Source organism: Cannabis sativa, chromosome X (genome assembly GCF_029168945.1).
Source record: "Cannabis sativa cultivar Pink pepper isolate KNU-18-1 chromosome X, ASM2916894v1, whole genome shotgun sequence".
Classification (NCBI taxonomy): Eukaryota; Viridiplantae; Streptophyta; class Magnoliopsida; order Rosales; family Cannabaceae; genus Cannabis; species Cannabis sativa.
This window is the reverse complement of record NC_083610.1, coordinates 75,152,506-75,172,600: the sequence shown is the minus strand read 5'-3', so window position 1 is coordinate 75,172,600 and position 20,095 is coordinate 75,152,506. Positions and strand designations below refer to the sequence as shown.

At 35.5% G+C, this 20,095-nt stretch overlaps 1 protein-coding gene and 1 non-coding gene across 2 annotated transcripts; both read left to right on the top strand.

The window, feature by feature from the left end:
- Positions 1 to 4,403: 4,403 nt before the first annotated feature.
- On the top strand, positions 4,404 to 4,510 carry LOC115701618 (small nucleolar RNA R71). Its single transcript, XR_009685423.1, has one exon. It is a non-coding gene; the product is annotated as a small nucleolar RNA R71 (small nucleolar RNA).
- Positions 4,511 to 15,561: 11,051 nt separating this feature from the next.
- On the top strand, positions 15,562 to 18,922 carry LOC115697774 (two-on-two hemoglobin-3). The gene is made up of 5 exons (XM_030624903.2): positions 15,562 to 15,959; positions 16,054 to 16,184; positions 17,419 to 17,563; positions 17,695 to 17,789; positions 18,501 to 18,922. Coding segments are annotated over exons 1-5 (510 nt in total). The 5' UTR covers positions 15,562 to 15,822; the 3' UTR covers positions 18,503 to 18,922.
- Positions 18,923 to 20,095: the final 1,173 nt, after the last annotated feature.

Below are 20,095 nucleotides of genomic sequence, written 5' to 3'. Positions count from 1 at the left end.
CAAAATTCAGTTGTTTAATTGCCCAAAAGGCTCTATGCTCTAACTCTACGGTGTAAATGACAGGCTTTTCCATACACTAGGCGGTAAGGTGACATTCCAATGGGAGTTTTGTATGCAGTACGATATGCCCATAAAGCATCAGTTAGTCTCAGGGACCAATCTTTCCTAGTTGGGTTGACTGTTTTTTCTAGGATGTGCTTTATTTCCCTATTAGAGATTTCAACTTGACCACTAGTTTGAGGATGATATGGTGTAGTGACTTTGTGTGCAATGCCATAATTTTTCATGAGATGTGCAAATGGCTTATTACAAAAATGTGTACCTCCATCACTAATGATAGCACGTGGTGTGCCAAAACGGGAAAAAATATTTTCTTTCAAGAAACGAACCACCACTTTGTGGTCGTTTGTGTGACATGCAACAACTTCGACCCATTTTGAAACATAATCAACTCCAACAAGAATATACAAATTTCCAAACGAGTTAGGAAAAGGTCCCATAAAATCAATACCCCAAACATCAAATACATCAATAATAAGAATAGGGTTTAAAGGCATCATGTTTCTTCTAGACAGACTTCCTAACTTTTGACAACGTTCACAGGCTTTACAGTATGCATATGTATCACGAAAAATTGTGGGCCAATAAAAACCACATTGTAAAATTTTTGCAGCAGTCTTTTTACTACTGAAATGGCCTCCACAGGCATGATCATGACAAAAAGATATGATTTTAGTTTGATCACAATTCGGGATACATCTACGTACTATCTGACCAGGACAATATTTAAACAAGTATGGATCATCCCAGATAAAATTTTTCACCTCAGAATAAAATTTATTTTTATCTTGTTTAGACCAGTGAGATGGTATTTCACCAGTAACAAGATAATTTACAATGTCAGCATACCAAGGCAGAGAAGAAACATGCATCAATTGTTCATCAGGAAAAGTTTCGGTGATAGGGGTAGGCTCTTTACTAGTTTCAATAACTAGCCTAGATAAGTGATCAGCAACAACATTTTCAAACCCTTTTTTATCACGAATTTCTAGATCAAACTCTTGTAAAAGAAGTATCCAACGGATTAAACGTGATTTTGCATCTTTCTTTGACAAAAGATATCTTAAAGCAGCATGATCAGAATAAACAATTATTTTAGATCCTAACAGATAAGACCTAAAATTTTCTAAGGCAAAGACTACAGCAAGCAATTCTTTCTCAGTTGTGGAATAATTTAATTGAGCATCATTTAGAGTTTTGCTAGAGTAGGAAATAACATGTGGTATTTTATCAATTCTTTGCCCTAAGACAGCTCCTATAGCATAATCAGAAGCATCACACATTATTTCAAAAGGAAGGTTCCAATCAGGAGGTTGAATAATGGGTGCAGTAGTTAGCATAGTTTTCAATTTCTCAAAAGCAATATGACAATCATGATCAAAAACAAATGCATTATCTTTTCCAAGTAAATGGCACAGAGGCCGTGAAATTTTGCTAAAGTCTTTTATGAATCTCCGGTAGAAACCGGCGTGACCTAAGAATGATCTAATTTCTTTCACAGTTTTAGGTGGTGGAAGTTTTGAAATAAGATCAACTTTAGCTTTGTCAACTTCTATTCCCTCAGATGAAATCACATGTCCTAAGACAATTCCACGTTTTACCATAAAATGACATTTTTCCCAATTTAGCACTAAATTCTTTTCTTTACAACGAATCAAGACAAGAGACAGGTGGTGTAAACATTCATCAAAAGAAGATCCATAAATAGAAAAATCATCCATAAAGATTTCCAAAAAATGTTCAACCATATCAGAAAAAATTGCAATCATACACCTTTGAAACGTTGCAGGTGCATTGCATAAGCCAAAAGACATGCGTCGATAAGAAAATGTTCCATAAGGACATGTGAAGGTGGTCTTTTCTTGATCCTCGGGTGCTATCGGGATTTGGTTGTATCCCGAGTAACCATCGAGAAAACAGTAGTACTCGTGACCAGCTAATCTTTCAAGCATTTGATCAATGAAGGGTAATGGGAAATGGTCTTTTACGGTGAGGCTATTCGGTTTTACGTAGTCAATGCACACTCTCCATCCGAGTTTGGATTTTAGTGGGGATTAATTCATCGTTTGCATTCTTGACTACGGTAATTCCGGACTTCTTAGGAACAACATGGATCGATCGACCCATGAACTATCAGAAATTGGGTATATAATACCCACATCTAATGTTTTAAGTATTTCATCTCTCACTACTTCTTTCATATTTGGATTTAACCTTCTTTGACACTCACGGGATGGCTTTGCATTTTCTTCTAAATGGATTCGATGCATGCACACCGAAGGACTAATTCCTTTGATGTCAGCCATGGTCCACCCTATGGCTTCTTTGTGACTCTTAAGAACTTGTACCAATTTCTCTTCTTGTTTCTTGTCTAACGCAGATGCGATGATAACAGGGAAGGTTTCTGACTCTCCTAGGAATGCATATTTTAGATCTTCAGGTAAAACCTTTAGATCTAACTTTGGTGGTTCAGGGAGTGACTGTGATTCTAATTGGCGAAAGGGTTCAATTGACTCAACTTTAGTGTTCCACTCTTCTGTGTTTATCAATGGTGTAGACTCTAACAAAGAATTTACACTATCAAAAGAACTTTCAAAATTCATACCAAAATGACTTACACAATTTTCAAAAGAATTATCTTTGTTTAGCATGAAATCTTGTGTGACAGAATCAATAAAATTTACCTCATATACATCATCGCAATCAACAGATTTATTACCAACATTAAAAACATTCAACTCAACAGTCATATTTCCAAATGATAATTTAAGAACACCATTACGACAGTTGATGATTGCATTTGATGTGGCTAAAAATGGTCTACCCAAAATGATCGGAATTTGAGCACTTATGTCTTCAACAAAATGAGTATCAAGAACAATGAAATCAACGGGAAAATAAAATTTATCTACCTTAATCAAAACATCTTCTATGACACCTCTAGGAATTTTCACGAACGATCGGCTAACCGAAGTGTCATAGATGTTGGTTTCGGTTCCCCTAGACCAAGTTGCTTATAAACGAATAAGGCAATAAATTCACACTAGCTCCTAAATCAAGTAAAGCTTTGTTAATCACATGATCACCAATAATACAAGGAATGGTGGGACACCTCGGATCTTTGTGTTTAACAAGACTTTTATATTGAATTATGGAGCTGACTTGTTCCGTTAAAAATGCCTTTTTCGGAACATTTGTGTTTCTTTTTGCAGTACACAAATCTTTCAAGAATTTAGAGTAGGCGGTATTTGCTTAATGGCATCTAAGAAAGGGATATTTATACTTACTTGTTTGAATACCTCTAAGATGTCACCATACTGACTACCTCTTTTGATCGGGAGCAATCTTTGTGGGAATGGAGCTTTTGGAATGAACGGTAAGGTTTGACTCGATTCTTCAACCGAGTCTTTGGAATGTGAACTTTCGAGTGACTCTTTTCATTTTCTTTCAATGAGTCTTTGTTTATTTCAGCATCAGTTTGAGGTATGTAATCGGGTTTTTCAATTATTTTTCCGAGACCTAAGGATAGAAATTGATTTAGCTTCTTCGGTAGGTCTAGATGTACTTACCTCGTACCGACTCTTTGGATTTGGAATGGGTTGACTGGGAAGTTTTCCCTTTTCCCTGTCAGCTACAGCAGTAGCAAGTCGACCCATTTGTGTTTCAAGCTTTAACAGGGATTGAGAATTTGTGTGTAAAGCTTGTTGGGTGGTTTGCATAAACTGTTGTAGTGTATCCTCTAAAGATGGTTTTCTTTGTTGTTGAGGATATGGCATATTAGGTTGGGCTTGACTATGATTGGGCGTGTTGTACTGGTGCCCTTGATTCATTGGAGGCTGGTTCTGTCTCCATGAAAAATTTGGATGATTTCTCCAATTTGGATTGTAGGATTGAGAAAATGGGCTATCAGATGATTTCCCATAAGTTTGAAGAGCGTTTACTTCTTCGGAAAATGCCTCTTGGTATATAGGCAATGATGGACATGATGGGCACTATGACTTGTACTATAGCATAAGGAACAAATTTCATTCCTATGTATAGGAGTATTCATGGATTGACTTAATGACATAGCTTCAACTCTCCTAGTTAGATTTGCTAATGATGTTTTAATATCTACGTCATCTTTGACATCGTAAATTCCACCTCTCTTAGGTGTGTTGGAAGCTTTCGATCTAGGATCTTGGCAATTCCACTGTTGAGAATTTACAGAAAGATTCTCAAGAGACTCCCAAGCCTCATCCCCTCTAAATTGCAAAAATTTTCCAGTGTGCATTGATTGTACCATTTGTCGGTTTGAGGGAGATAATCCATCATAAAAGTATTTTACCAATCTCCATTTTTCAAAACCATGGTGTGGACATTTTAGCAATAAATCTTTAAATCTTTCCCAACATTCATAAAATTCTTCGTGATCTTTCTGATAAAATTCGGAGATTTCTCTCCTAATATTATCCGTTTTAGACATGGGAAAAAATTTGGACAAAAATTTATTAACTAATTCATCCCAAGTAGAAATGGATCGGGCTGGGAGTGAATTTAACCAGGCTTTAGACTTATCTTTTAATGAGAATGGAAAAGGTCTAAGCCTAACAGATTCATCAGAAAAATTTTGAAATCTAAAAGTAGAGCAAATTTCTAAAAAATCTTTTACATGCATGTATGGATCCTCTTTACCTAACCCATAAAAAGATGGCAAAAGTTAAATTATGGAAGGTTTCAGCTCAAAATGTGTAGCATTTGTTTCAGGAAAAATAATGCATGATGGTGGATTAGCAGAAATTGGAGAAAAATGATCAATAAGAGTTTTTTCTTCCACATTTACTTGATTTGGTTCCATGATGTCAGAATTTTCACTTTTAATTTCAACCCACAATAATTTTCTTTTTACCAAACGAATTTTAGAATTTCGTTCCCAGCGAATCATACACTAAGTATCACAAAAATTAAAATAACATGAAAAAATTAGGAGGCGGTGCCTACCATATAATTGCGTAAATAAAGACTGAATTTAAAATATAGCGGGAAATAAATAATATGTATATTTAACAGAAATATAAATACTAATATTAATATATGTGCAGAAATAAAGACTGAATTTAAAATATAGCGGGAAATAAATAATATAGATATATATTTGACAGAAATATAAATATTAATATTAATTATAATTTATAATATATAATTATATTAATAATATGCTTTTTTTAATAGTTAAGTAATGTATATATAATAATAATATAATATAAATTTATATATATAAAAATAATTAACATTAAGTAACGTAAGTTACTTACTGTAATATATAATAATAATAATAATAATAATAATAATATTAATAATAATAATATATAATTATATATATAAATCTTACTTTACTATTAAGAAACGTAATATATAATATATATAATATAATAACTAGTAGAAGAATTATACCAACCTGAATTAAAGTAGTTTTTCTTCTTGCAGTTCCCCGGCAACGGCGCCAAAAACTTGTTGTATACCAAAATGGTACGTTTTACATTTATCAACTCGCAAGCGCACGAATCTTTATTGTAGTATGGAGATTGTGAAGAACGAGGTCGAACCCATGGGAATTGCGTGAAATCGAAGAAAATACTTATTTAATCTAAGCTAATAAAACTCTAACCTAGTTCCGAAAATGGTGAGGTTTTTGGTAACAAAATAAAATAAAGTGTTTAAATGATAAAAATGACAGTAACAGATATTTTCAGAAATATTTTAGGATATTATTAAGGGTTCAGAATCCACTTAATGTATATAAAAATATTTATGTTTATATTGATTCTCATAATTTAATCAGTAATCAAACCAATTATTTTCTAATAAAAAATAGATTTTCTTTCGCTTTAAAATTATAACTTCTAAGCATTAAATGTGAAACAATTTAATGTAAATACAAAAAATCAAAGAATATTATTTTTAATAAAATATGGAACCAAGCATAAATAATTTCTAACTATCAAAAATACTTGATATTAAAGATGAAAGAAATTATTTTAAGAAGCGAAAATCATAAGCATATATTGTACTGAGAATCAAAATAAAAATAAATACTTAATTAAATACACTAGGTTTCATCGTCCTCCTTAATAATAAGGGAACTTAGAAACCCATAAGAAAATTAACTAAGAAAGCGGTAAACTAACACTGAGCGCTCTGAGCGTTTTCTCTGGATTTTTCTGTCTGAAACTGAAACTGTAACTGAATTCTAAAAACCTAAGCTTCTATTTATAGAAGGGTAAAAGGACTAATACGCAATTAAACTTATTACAAATTGCATGTGGGTAAAATTGTAAATACAAAAAGTTAAAACCGGAGTGACACGTGGCACTGTCGGATTGGCTGCCTTTGATGAGTCGGTGCCACGTGTCGAGCTTGTGTTGGCTGAAAAATAACAAATTGTGTCATGAAGTGACACTTGGCGCATGCAGAAAGGAGGAGAAAGCTTCCTTTTTGAAGCTTGGTGAACAAGGTGGGACGAGGCCCACTCTCGGCTGGGCGAGTGGACGAAACACACGGACCAGAAGGGTCCGTGCGCTTCACGCGCGCGTGGGCTTCGGAGGAGACAAGGCGCTGACGCGCCTTCTGCTGGGCTTCTGCGGACGAATGGCAGACCGCCACGTGGCGGGGCTATCTGCTGGTGGAGATGAATTTGGGCCGATTCTTTGGGCTTTTTGGCTCAAATGTTGGGTTTCCAAAATGCCATTCTTTTTTCTTCTTTGGGCCATATTTTCACCATTTTTATTTCTTTCTTTTCATTTTCATAAATGCTATTTTCTTCTTCAAACACAAACAAAATTAAATCCAAACAAAATATTTTCAACATAAAATATATCACAATAATTTTAATGAAAATATTTATTTAAAAATCTAATTAATTTGTATTTCTTTAAATAAAAACAATGCATTTTTTAATTTTTTATTTCTTTTTCTCTATTATGCCATAAATACTATTATTATTTATAAACAAAGATAAAATTAATCTTAAATAAAATATTTTCAATATAATAATATATTGCATTAATTTCTTGAAAATATTATAAAGAATTAATTTTATTTTGTATTTTTCTACTATAAAATATGTAATATTTTGGCATTTAACATTGGTACATCGGGGTCAACCCGCTCTTCTATAATTATCGCTACCTCGTCGTTTGGAAACTCGAGTATGAAATCAACAAGGGCCTGTCCCTTGATTGTCGATCTTGGCTTGTACCTAATGTCGAACTGGCTCAGTTCTACTGACCATTTGAGTAATCTTCATGATGCCTCTAGTTTGGCTAAAACTTGTCGCAAGGGATAGTTGTTAAAACCTCAATGATGTGTGCTTAAAGATAAGGTCGCAACTTCCTTGAAGCGAGTACTAGTGCGAATGCCAGTCATTCCATTTGTGGATAACGGGTTTTTGCATCCAAAAGGCGCTTGCTCACATAGTATACTAGATGTTGTCTACCTTGGTCTTTGCGAATTAGTACTGAACTAATTGCGTATTCGGACAGTGCTAGGTAAATTGACAAAACTTCTCCAAGCATCGACTTGGATAGTATAAAGGGTTGCCCCAAGTGCACTTTTAGGGCTTGAAAAGCCTCTTCACACTTATCAGTCCACTGAAACTTTTTATTTCCCTTTAGAATCTGAAAAAATTATTTACACTTTATCAGAGGAACGTGATATAAAGCGATTTAGTTGAACAACTTTACCTGTAAGGCTTTGGACTTCTTTTGGTTTGGTGGGAGATCGCATCTCCACCAAAGCTTTTATTTTTGCAAGATTGGCTTCGATTCCTCGCTGATTCACCATAAAGCTGAGGAATTTTCCTGAACCCACTCCAAAGCCGAGGAATTTTCCTGAACCCACTCTAAAGACACATTCTGAACATGGCCTCAAGGTGGGTGACATGGTTTTTCGCATGTTGAGATTTTACGAGCATATCGTCAACATACACTTCTATCGTCTCACATATCAGATCTGCGAACATCATGTTAACTAGCCTCTGGTACGTTGCTCTTGCGTTTATCAAACCAAAGGGCATTACCTTATAACAGTATAAACCTTGATTTGTAATGAAAGAAGTATGCTCCTGGTCTGGTTCATACATCGGAATCTGGTTGTATCCCAAGTATGCATCCATGAAACTAAGGAGCTCATGACATGCGGTAGCATCAACAAGTTGGTCAATGCTTGGTAAAGGGAAATTGTCCTTAAGACATGCTTTATTAAAATCTATGAAATCGACGCATGTGCGCCATGAGCCATTTGACTTTGGCACAAGTACGGGATTCGCTAACCAGTTTGGGTAAAATGACTCCCTTATGAAGCCACATGCCAAAAGGCGATCAACTTCTTTTTTAAGCGCTTGGTACCTCTAGGTCCATTTTCTGGGGCTTTTGTCGAACACCTTGCACTTCTGGGTCAATGTTCAATCGATGACACATTACCTGCGGTGATATTCCGACCATGTCTGAATGTTTCCACGCGAAAATATCTAGATTTTGTTTGAGAAAAGTGACAAGCTTTTCTCGCTGTTGAAAGGTTAGTTTAGAACCAATTTTTAAAACTTTATCATGATCAAAAGGATCGATTGGTACCTCAATTATTTCTTCTGCAGCTTGTGCAGTATTAGTGTAATCAAGGATTCTCGGATCCAAATTGGTTTTTCAACATGCGATATCTCCTTAATTCTAAGAATTTCCTGTCCAGGAGGTGGTGTTTCAAGTAAATATATCACATTTACCGATTTCCTTTTTCTGCGAGCTTCAGTGCCGTGTTGTAGCACTTGCTTGAATCCGATTGGACGCCTCGCACGGATCCCACACCCGCGGGGTGGGGAATTTCATCTTAAGATGATAGATTGAGGTTACTATCTTCAAATCTCTCAAGATGGGGCGACCTATCACTGCGTTGTGTGCAGAATACTGGTCGATTACTGCAAAATCGACCATTGACTTGGCAGTGACAGGGGCAGTTCCCAGAGTAATTGGTAGCTTGATCATTCCTTTCAGTGCAATTGTATCTCCAGTAAACCCATAGATACTCGATGTTACAGGTCGTAAATCCTTCTCCTGCAACCTCATTTGCTTAAACGCTTGGAAATTGAGAAGATGAATTGAACTCCCATTGTCCACAAAAATTCGGTGGACATTATCCCTCCAATATTTGCGACTATCACGAGTGCGTCAGCGTGTGTATGATGAACCCACCTGGCGTCACTCTCCATGAAGGTTATGTCATCGCATTACTTCTTGAAAAACTTCTCAAGTCGCTCACTTAGATTGTTTACATTGGTGAGTGATTTTTCTTTTGCTTCTTTGGCATATCGCTCTTGCGACTTTTTGGAATCTCCACCAATATATGGTCCTCCAATAATAGTTAAGATATTGCGAGGAGTTCGTGAACCACTCGCATTATTTGTGTCGTCATTCTCATCCGCTTAGGGATGAGTTTCTTTGTTCTTCTTGTACTTACTGAATTTTCCTTGTCTGATCAATTCTTCGATTTCATCTTGTAAGAACCAGCATTCTAGAGTGGTATGGCCGATGTCCTTATGGTACTTCAAAAAACTTCTTCGGATCCCTTTTGTCACGATTCCCTCTGATTGGGAGAAGCTTTCTGAAGACTATTTTTTTCTTCAATCGCATAAATATGATCGCGAGGGACCACCAATTCAGTGTAATTGACAAAGCGTGGTCCTCCTTTTCTCTTTGGAGATGTTTCCTTCTTGGAAGGGGACTTGGCAAGCTTTGGACTTCGCTGCCTCTGAGGCTGCATCTTCTCGGGCTTCTACCTCTGGGGTTCTTTCCTCTAGGACTTCGAGAGCATGATCGTGGTATAGGTGACTCGTGTTTCTCCTTCACCCTTTCCGATTCACCCAAAGAATTCTCGATTCTCTTATGCGGCTTAGCCATGGAGAAGAATTCTACCAACGATTCTGGTCTTCGAGCTTGCAACTCCTTCCAGAAATCGGTTCTTAGCAAGACACCTATAATTAACATACACACCAATGAAGACTCGGGGGCCTTCTCGACCTTGGTTACTTCAGCATTAAAACGCTTAAAATAATCCTGTAGGGACTCACCGACTTCTTGCTTGATGTTAGCCAGGGTTGTATAAGGCGGTTTGTACGTCATCATTGGTTGGAAGTGCGTCAAGAATAGATCTACAAAAGTCTCCAAGTCGATATGGACTCCTCAAGCAACTGGCTAAACCAATCATGAGCGTTATCTTCCAAGGTTGCCGCCAGGATGTGACATTTCGTTAATTGAGGTACCTGGTCTACTTCCATAATTATATTGAATTTTTCTAAATAATCTATTATATTATTAGTAGCTTTATATTTTAGCGATTCAGATAACCAGAATCCCTTAGGAAGTCGAGCCTGTCGCACTTCTTCAATGAAAGGATAAGTCCCATGGAGCTTGTAAATGGGCTTTCTCTGCTGCTCCATTATTTTCAATGCTCGTAGCAGGATACTCTGATCAACACCCCCTGACATGACAATGTTGTTTTGAGTTCTTGTTAGCGCAGTAGCAATCGCAGTTATGTTAGTTGGGATCACTACCTCGGTATTCGCAGCTGGTGCGTTAGGCGAGTTGATAACATTTGCTGGGTTATTACCATTATTTGTGCCTTGATCGCTCACTTGGGGATCACGAGGCTCATTGCGATTTCGAGGCATTTGAGATCGTGCCCTAAAAACTGCATTGAGGTGATCGCGAAGGTCACCCCTGTGGACATGGTATCTCCCTCCTCGTGGTGTCTCCACAAAGCCAGACCTAATATAAACACTAGAAGAACGACTTTGTGAGGACGAAGAATAAGTTTCAACATCATTTACCTCATTTCGCAGTTGGGCTCTACTTTGAGGGTTGCGCTGCTCGGGATCCTCTTCTTATGGCACCTCACGGTTAGCGTTTCATGCGACTTGTTCCCTTTGCGTAAGTTGGTTCAAGTCGAGTCCCTCCTGTCCAGTTCGTCATTCTCTGTGAGTGCGATTATTAGTTTGTCGCCTAGTATTTATTACCTGAGGATTATCTGAACGCGTGTTTGGTACTCGAGGAGGATGTCGAATCCTGACCCTTCCATTAACCTCAGCCTACAAAGCCTGAATTTGCTCTTGTAGGGCCGTATATTGGGCCGTGGTCAGTTGAATGATTCCTTCAGATACCACAGCTGGTGTGATAGGCGGGAATTGTCCCACAGTGGCTGCCGACGTTGAAGTTTCTCTAACATGATCGGTGGTCTCAGGAAATAAGTTGCGGGGGAGTAACAGTGGTACATCCCACTCCTCCGTTGATTGTGTCGACAGGTGTTGTCCCATTACCTAGGAGTGGAACATTCATTATTCTAACATTGAAAGAACCTGTGTTGCTATCTCCATTTGTCTAGTTTCCAGCCATTATGATTTTCCTCCGAAATCAACAGTAAAATTCTTCCCATAGACGGCGCCAAATATTGTTGGAGGAATTTAGAGAACACCAAATAAAATAGTATGATTTAAATATGGATAAGATTATACGATTACTCTACCCAGAATGGCGAGTATTCAAACTATGGACACACAGACGTATTGAAAATATAAATAACACAAAGAGAATATAGTGGTTCAGTCAGATCACAGTTTGCTTAGTAAACTATTGCAAGTCTTGTTCATTTCATGTTGGATCACTCCTTTATATACAAAGCAAGTGTCCTTTGATTACACAGAGATTGATTTAATTCTCAATCCGTTTGTACATTGAATATAAAAATTTAAATCAATTAGAACGTAAATACAAATGAAGAACAATTTCGGCCTAATTCACTAACTACAACAACGTACGCGACACTTTTGTTATGCCATCTTTTAGATGGAATTTAGTTTCTGTTTCTTTGTTGGACAAATTTGGATATTGTTGTTCATTTGAAAACAATCAGTTTACTTTGTCTTTAAATTCAAATGTTATCGGAACAGGTTATTTAAATTCTTATGACAATCTTTATTTGCTAGAAACAATTGCATCCTATAATGAAACCATGCATGTGGAATCACGAGGTACTAAACGCAAATTAAATAAAGAAAATTTAGCGTCATTATGGCATAAACGGTTAGGTCATATCTCCAGAGATAGAATTGAGCGTCTTGTGTCTGATGAAATTTTAGAGTCTCTTGACTTCACAGATTTCAATGTCTGTGTAGATTGTATCAAGGAAAAACAGACCAAAACTAAGAGATTAGGTGCCAATAGAGCTTCAAAAGTCTTAGAATTGATTCACACAGATATTTGTGAGTCATTCCCTACGACATCTTGGAATGGTCAACAATATTTTATATCATTCATAGACGATTACTCACGTTATGGGTACCTATATCTCATTCATGGAAAATCTTAGTCTGTGGACGTGTTCAAAGCTTGCAAAGCTGAAGTTGAGAATCAACTCAACAAAAAGATTAAGAACGTCAAATTTGATCGTGGTGGTGAGTACTACAGTAGATATGATGGCTCAGGTGAACAACGTCCAGGATCATTTGCTAAATTTCTAGAGGAATGTGGTATTGTCCCACAATACACCATGCCAAGATCACGTAGCATGAATAGTGTTGCTGAGAGACAAAATAGGACTCTTAAGGATATGGTAAGGAGTATGATCGCTCATTCTACCTTACCTGAGTCCCTCTGGGGAGAAGCATTAAATACAGCAACTTACATTCTGAATAGAGTACCAAGTAAAGCAGTTGTAAAAACACCTTATGAGCTTTGAACAGGTCGAAAGTCTAAAGCATTTCCACATTTGGGGATGTCCAGCTGAGGCAAGGCCTTATAGGCCACATGAAAATAAATTGGACTCCAAAACAGTTAGCAACTACTTTATTGGTTATTCTTAGCGATCTAGGGGCTATAAGTTTTATGATCCCACTTTCAGAAATAATTTTGAGACAGGAACTGCAACATTTTTTGAGGATGTTGAATTTGGGAGAGAAATAAGGTTAGATACATTGCTTTTGAGGAGGAATTGAATTCAAACTCAGTTCCTACTATCATTCTAGACAATGTTCAGGCATCCACACCTGTCATTGATCAAGAAATTACTTTAGAACCTCAACAAGACAATGTTGAACAACTCCCAAATCAAGATGAGGCTATTGTTCCAGAAGAACAAATTCAACACCCTCAAGAACAAGAGCCATTAAGGAGGTCCACAAGAGAGAGAGAGAAGAAATGCTATTTCAGATAATTATTTTGTATTTCTTCAAGAACATGAGGATGCAATTGGAATGATGGAAGATGATTCAATCAACTTGCATCGGGCCATGAAAAGTTCTAACTCTCAAAAGTGGATTGATGCCATCAATAAAGAGAATACGTCTATGCAAGACAATAAGGTTTGGGAATTTGTCCCATTACCAGAAGGTGTAAAACCAATTGGTTGTAAGTGGATACTTAAAACCAAGAAGGATGAATATGGTAATGTGGTGAGATTTAAGACACTCTTGTAGCAAAAGGCTATACTCAGAAACAAGGCATTAATTATACATAGACTTTCTCTCCAGTTTCATCGAAAGACTCTTTTAGGATAATATTGGCATTTGTTGCTCATTTTGACCTTGAGTTACATCAGATGGATGTTAAAACAACATTTCTCAATGGCGACATTGATGAGACAATTTATGTGGAGCAACCAGAAAACTTTGTGGATGGTGACCCAAAGAATATGCTTTGTAAATTAAAGAAATCCATCTATGGACTCAAGCAAGCTTCTCGTCAATGGTATCACAAGTTTCATCAAGTAATTATCTCATTTGGTTTTGAGATGAATATTATTGATGATTGTGTATATCACTAGTTCAGTGGGATTAAATACATATTTCTTGTTCTATATGTCGATGACATATTGCTTGCCACTAATGATAAAGGTTTATTGCACGAAACCAAGAGATTTTTATTTAAGCAATTTGAGATGAAAGATCTTGGTGACGCCTCTTTTATTTTAGGAATTCAAATACGTCGAGATCGTTCTCGATGTATTCTTGGATTATCACAAAAGAGCTATATCAATAAAGTACTCAAAATGTTTGGCATGCAAGATTGTAGACAAGGAAATACCCCTGTTGCTAAAGGAGACTAATTCAGTCTTAGTCAATGCCCTAAAAGTAGCCTTAAAATTCAGGAAATGAAAAAGATTCCCTATCCATCAGCTATAGCGAGTCTAATGTATCTTCAGGTATGTACGCGTCCAGATATTGCGTACATTATTGGGATGTTAGGCAGATATTTAAGCAACCCTGGTATGGACCATTGGATAGCAGCCAAGAGGGTCATGAGGTATCTTCAAAGAACAAAAGATTACATGCTCACATACAGGAAGTCAGATCATTTGGAGGTCGCAGGGTATTCTGATTTTGATTTCGCTGGATGCCAAGATAGCAGAAGGTCCACATCAGGCTATATTTTTCTGTTAGCTGGAGGAGCTATATCCTGGAAAAGTGTCAAACAAATACTTATAGCTTCTTCCACTATGGAGCAGAGTTTGTAGCATGTTGAGAGGCATCAAATCAGGGAATATGGCTGAGAAACTTTGTCACTAGGCTGCGTATTTTGGAGAATGTAGAAAGACCACTCAATATATTTTGTGACAATAAATCAGCAGTGCTGTATTCCAATAACAATAGGAGCTCATCCAAGTCAAAGCATATTGACATAAAGTTCCTAGTTATGAAAGAAAGAGTGCATAGTGGACAAATTTTCATAGAGCATATTGGGACAAACTCCATGATAGCGGATCCGCTCACAAAAGGATTACCACCCAAGGTCTTTCATGGGCACACTGCTCATATGAGTGTAGTATTGCTTGAGAGTATCATGATTTAGTGGGAGTTTGTATTTTTTTTGCTTTATGTTTGTTTAAGACATTTATGTATTTGGTTATTTTTTGATCAGAAATAAAGTTTTCAGTTCATTCACTCTGTTTTATTATGTTCAAGTCTGACCTCACTTTGGTTTAAGGAGGACCAGTTGGAAATAGGCATGTTCGGTTCACATTGCATGTATTTCCATGCTACATATCAATGATTGATTTATGTCATTTGGCTATATTTTTATATGTGACCATTGATGGGTTTAGTCATGATTGATATGACAAAAATCGCTTTGATCCTATATATGTATAGTTAATGGACGAGATTGTTGTGAATACCTTTACATAATAGCAAATTTTGAGCTCATAAGGTTATACATTTATAAGGTAACATATGTTGCCCAAGTGGGAGATTGTTGGATTAAAATCCTATTGTGGGCACATATGTATAATGTATGTGCTATTATAAAGTGTGATACAAAATTAAGTGACCAATTGTGTTATAGATATCAAAAGGGTATTAAATTGTCATGGAATAATGTGTAGGTACCATAAGTTAATTTATAATTTGTTGAAGGGCCAAATTATAAATACTCAAAACTCATTATATAATGAGCCTATTTAGTAGTTCCCAAGAAACACTAAGAATCTGAATTCTCTCGTTTCCCATAAGAGAAATTGCCTAAGAAATGGTGTATTCTTTGAAAATCAAAACTTAGGAAAAAAGACCTATGTATTTTGGTTTATTAGTTTTATCGATATTAGGATGTGGGTCCCAACTGCGTTGGTTTGGCCTTGGGTTGGGGGAGTAGAGTACTCTTGTCTTCTAGAATGTATTGTATGAGTATCTACAACAACTACCTCATTTTTGGTTAGATATTACACTTGTTCGATTTGACAGAAAAGAAAATGCAGAGTTTGCAAGCCAAGGCATCCCAGTGGAGTGGAGTTGACTCCGCCGATGCTTTCGCCATTGACACCACTAATCTCTTCAACAAATTAGGCCTCCAGACATTCATAAATCTCTCCACCAATTTCTACAATAGGTAACACCTATTTCTTTTTTCTTTTGTCTCCATCGCAACTTATCTCTCTCTCTTTTCTCTTTTCATGGAAGTTCGGTAACTTATTGAAAACCAGGGTATATGATGATGACGAAGAGTGGTTTCGTATAATCTTTGCTAATTCGAAGAAAGAGGAGGCCATTCAAAACCAATATGAATTTTTTGTTCAGAGAATGGGAGGGCCGCCTCTCTACTCTCAGAGAAGAGGTGAGAAAAATCTTACCTTAGCTTAACCCATTTCTGGCTTCTGCTTGAATATTGCTATTGATCATGAATTTTCAAATTCTCCTCTGTCTTAGATTATGTTGTGTATGTTTGGAACTGTTAAGAAGTTATATCTTGTGGTGGGGGTACTGATTTCAGGTGACTAGGAAAGTTGTGATTTTTATAGGTTGTTCTTCTAAATCAGTGATTTTATGGTACCACTGGCTGTGATTTATACAAACTATATCTTGTAATTTTCTTTAGTTTCAAGAATGTTATAATCACGAAGTTAAAAGACCAGAAATGCTTACTATTTAGTCGTCACACGAATTTCTATCTTTTTGTATTGTCTTTTCAAAATCTATATCCATGATAATCCTATTTTGCAAGAGCTAAACTACAACACTGTACATTTCTAGTTTCTACCCGAACTGCAGCTTTAAATTTTATCCCTGGAAGCATTTCCCTTTGTCTAAAAGTGCCCACAAAATATGAATTTGTGACTAATCTCTTAAATTCTGAACTGTTCTGGATTTATATCACAGTCAAAATGCTCACCTTTCTTAATTTATTTTTAATTTTATTTCATGCGTTGTTGTTTCTTCTATTTGGTTCAGAAAACACCCTCAACCTTGGAAATTATCCTCACCATGCTTTAACTTATCCTTTGCACTGATGTATTTTTTCTTTCTTTCTTTTATGATGATTAAACTACTATCCAAATGTTAGTGGTTTATTTGGACAATTTTTCTTCCTCTCCTTCTTCCTTTTTCCTTTTTTTGTTGAGGTGGGGGCGAAGATCTTAACAACTATTGAATCCTACAACTTGGCAAAGACTAGTAAGAATGCTTTTATGTGTGGGGTTGGGGTTGAAGGATTAAAACAAAGTATCTAGCTTGCTATTTCCATCTCTAGATTTATTCAGATTTAAGGGCCTGGTGATCTCCTTTTCAATTAGCTTTCCTGAATGCATAGATCATAGACATCATGCCAAAGTTTTAAAAATTAGTAAAAGCAGGCATGTGTACTTTCCTATCATGCCCTTGCATGCCATAGTTTTTGATCATTCCATTAGCTTCATGCTAGAGTACTTTTTGATCATTCCATCAACTTCTCTTATTTGATTTTTTAATATAAAAGTTAAATGCAAAATAATCTCTTGGTATGGCTGTGATATTTTATTTCTTCATTTAAGCAGTCTTGAAAAGTTTTCACATTCCCCTTTGATATTTGACAGGGCATCCTGCTCTAATTGCTCGTCACCGACCATTTCCAGTAACTCATCAAGCTGCAGAGAGGTGGTTGCATCACATGCAACTAGCATTGGACGCTACCTCAGATATCGATGCAGATTCAAAAGTTAAAATGATGAATTTTTTCAGGTACAAAAATATTCCCAGAACCAGAATCACCTCTTCCCATTCATAGCAGTGTCCGCAATTAAGAACTAACCATAACTTTGTTAAATTTCACCATAAAAGATGATGTCTTCTTGTTTTGCCATCTCATGTAGGCACACAGCGTTCTTCCTTGTAGCTGGAGATGAGTTGAAGAAGAATCAAATCCAGCCAACCCCGTGCAAGTCCGGGAGCAGCAATCACCAAACATGTAACATCTCTTAACAGAAGCTCTTACTTAATTGCAAGTAACCACACTTTTTTTTATTATTATTTAAGAAATACCTCATTAACTATAGACATTCATGTAAAACTAAGAAATCTTAAAGGAAGTTATAACTCAACAGTCACATAGCAATGACTCCCGGCCTAAAGTTATTGAGGCATCCTGGTTGGTTGAGTTTAAGTCTTTCACAGAAGCTAAACGTGTGTTTAAAGTTTCAGCTAACCTTATACACTTTGTTTGTGCTTTGAAATTCGATAACTGAAGAGATTTCTTTCATTCACTATGCATAAATGGTTGTAATTTGAAGCTAAAACTTCAAATGAAAGTTGATTCGGTTGTGTTATACTGCTTCCTTCGAATATTTGGCTTCTCAACTTTCTCTAATGTTTTTTCCTGGTAGCTGAACTTTCTTGTCAAGTTATAGCTTCTTATAATTCAACTTAGAATCTTAAAAAGTGAAAACTTTCATAGCCTTCAAACTTTCAAAGTTCAAACAGTGGTTCACACTTCCCCATTCTCACTACAACAATTTTATTATATTTATTTACAAATTACAAACACATAGGGGTGCATTCATACTTGAGATCAAAAAGGGTTACAAGTAATATCAGGGGCAGCCACCCTTTTTATAAGCATGAACTGTTTTTGTGATTATATTAATGTGTATAATATTATGATATTGTATGTACTATGCAGGATGAAATATCTTCAATATTCTCTAGACTTGAGACCAGGGGAGGAAAGTGGCTACGAACTCTAGGGAAACTGTTTAAGATTGTCCATAATGCATGAACACCTAACTCCTGTTGTCATTGCTACATCATGAAAAGGACACTGCATTTCATGTGATCATTTGATCATGTTCATTATAAGTTTATAACAAGACTTTTCTATACAGGGACCGGCCCAGATATTTCATTGGAGATGGAATTATTTATAATTTTAAGTTTACATTTTCTTTTATTTATACTACTTGTGGCTTTTCTAGGAAAAATTCATCTTTGGGTTGTGGATGGTCAATGGTTTGCTTGTAAAACACAAGTCTCATAAATAAATTTGTTCAAAACAATAAAAAGTATAGTAAATCTCGCTAAATGAACGTTGGTACATTTCTTATCTTTTTCGGCATTTCGAAAAAAAAATTTAGTCCAATTATTTTTATTAATTTTTTTTAATGATCGTGTATGTTGTATTTATTTAAAATTACTTGTTAACTTTGAGAAAATTTTGAATAATTTACGGTATTAAAAATAAGGTTTAAATATTTTATTGTACATTTTACACACCGCAAGTTGGAGAGGATGGGACTGTAATTCTCTCCAAATTTTTGTTTTTATATATTAATTATCTAAGAAAAAAATATGATTATTACTAATTTGTCCCTTTACTAATTTGTCCCTTTAAATTTTTATTTTTATTTTCACAATTTTTCCGGTGTATAAGTTTACAAAAATATGGTTGTTTTTCAAAAAAAAAAAAAAAACCAATTATGAAAAAAAATTAAAAAAAAAAGTTCAAATTTTGGATACCAAATATCCCTTAGGATAACCACTATTTCCATTTTTTTAATTATTATTTATTTTTTAATTTTTCCATAAAATAATTTTTTATCAAAGAAAATTATATTTTCGTACACATTAAATAAAAACTCATAAAATATATAATTTTCACTTATTCTTTTTTTGGGAGAGCAAATTTCCACTTAAAATATTATAAATATATAAATATCTCATAAATGTGTTATTATGCGTGTCACAAGCCAAGTCAAGCGAAGCCAGAGGAAGGAGGCCAAAAATTATGTTTGGTAGAAAGCAAAGAGAGTAGGATGGATGAAAGATTGATGAATGATTGATAATATAAAGAAGGGGGAGGAGATTGTTCAAAAAAAAAAAAGGGGAGGAGAGTTTAATTTTTTTGTTGTTTAGTAGGAAGGATGGAGTGATAGAAGGATAGATAATTATTCATTTACTTTCTAGCAAAAAAATATATAAATTACTATTTGTTATGTCTAAAATTCGGCTACACTTTAAAAAGTGACACGTGTCTTGGAGTGGAATATGAACCACTTGATATAATAAAGTTACATCATTAAATGCAAGATAAGATAACTCGTTAATAAAGGTTTAATAGAAAATATTTATAACTCGCTGACTATATAGTCTTAAGCGAGATAAGGATAAAAGACTATTGAAACTTATATTGACGGGATACGCACCTACCTCGGAATACATAGTCAAAGAAGATATTCATTTATTCAAAGTAGAATAAATACAATCACACATGGTAACCTC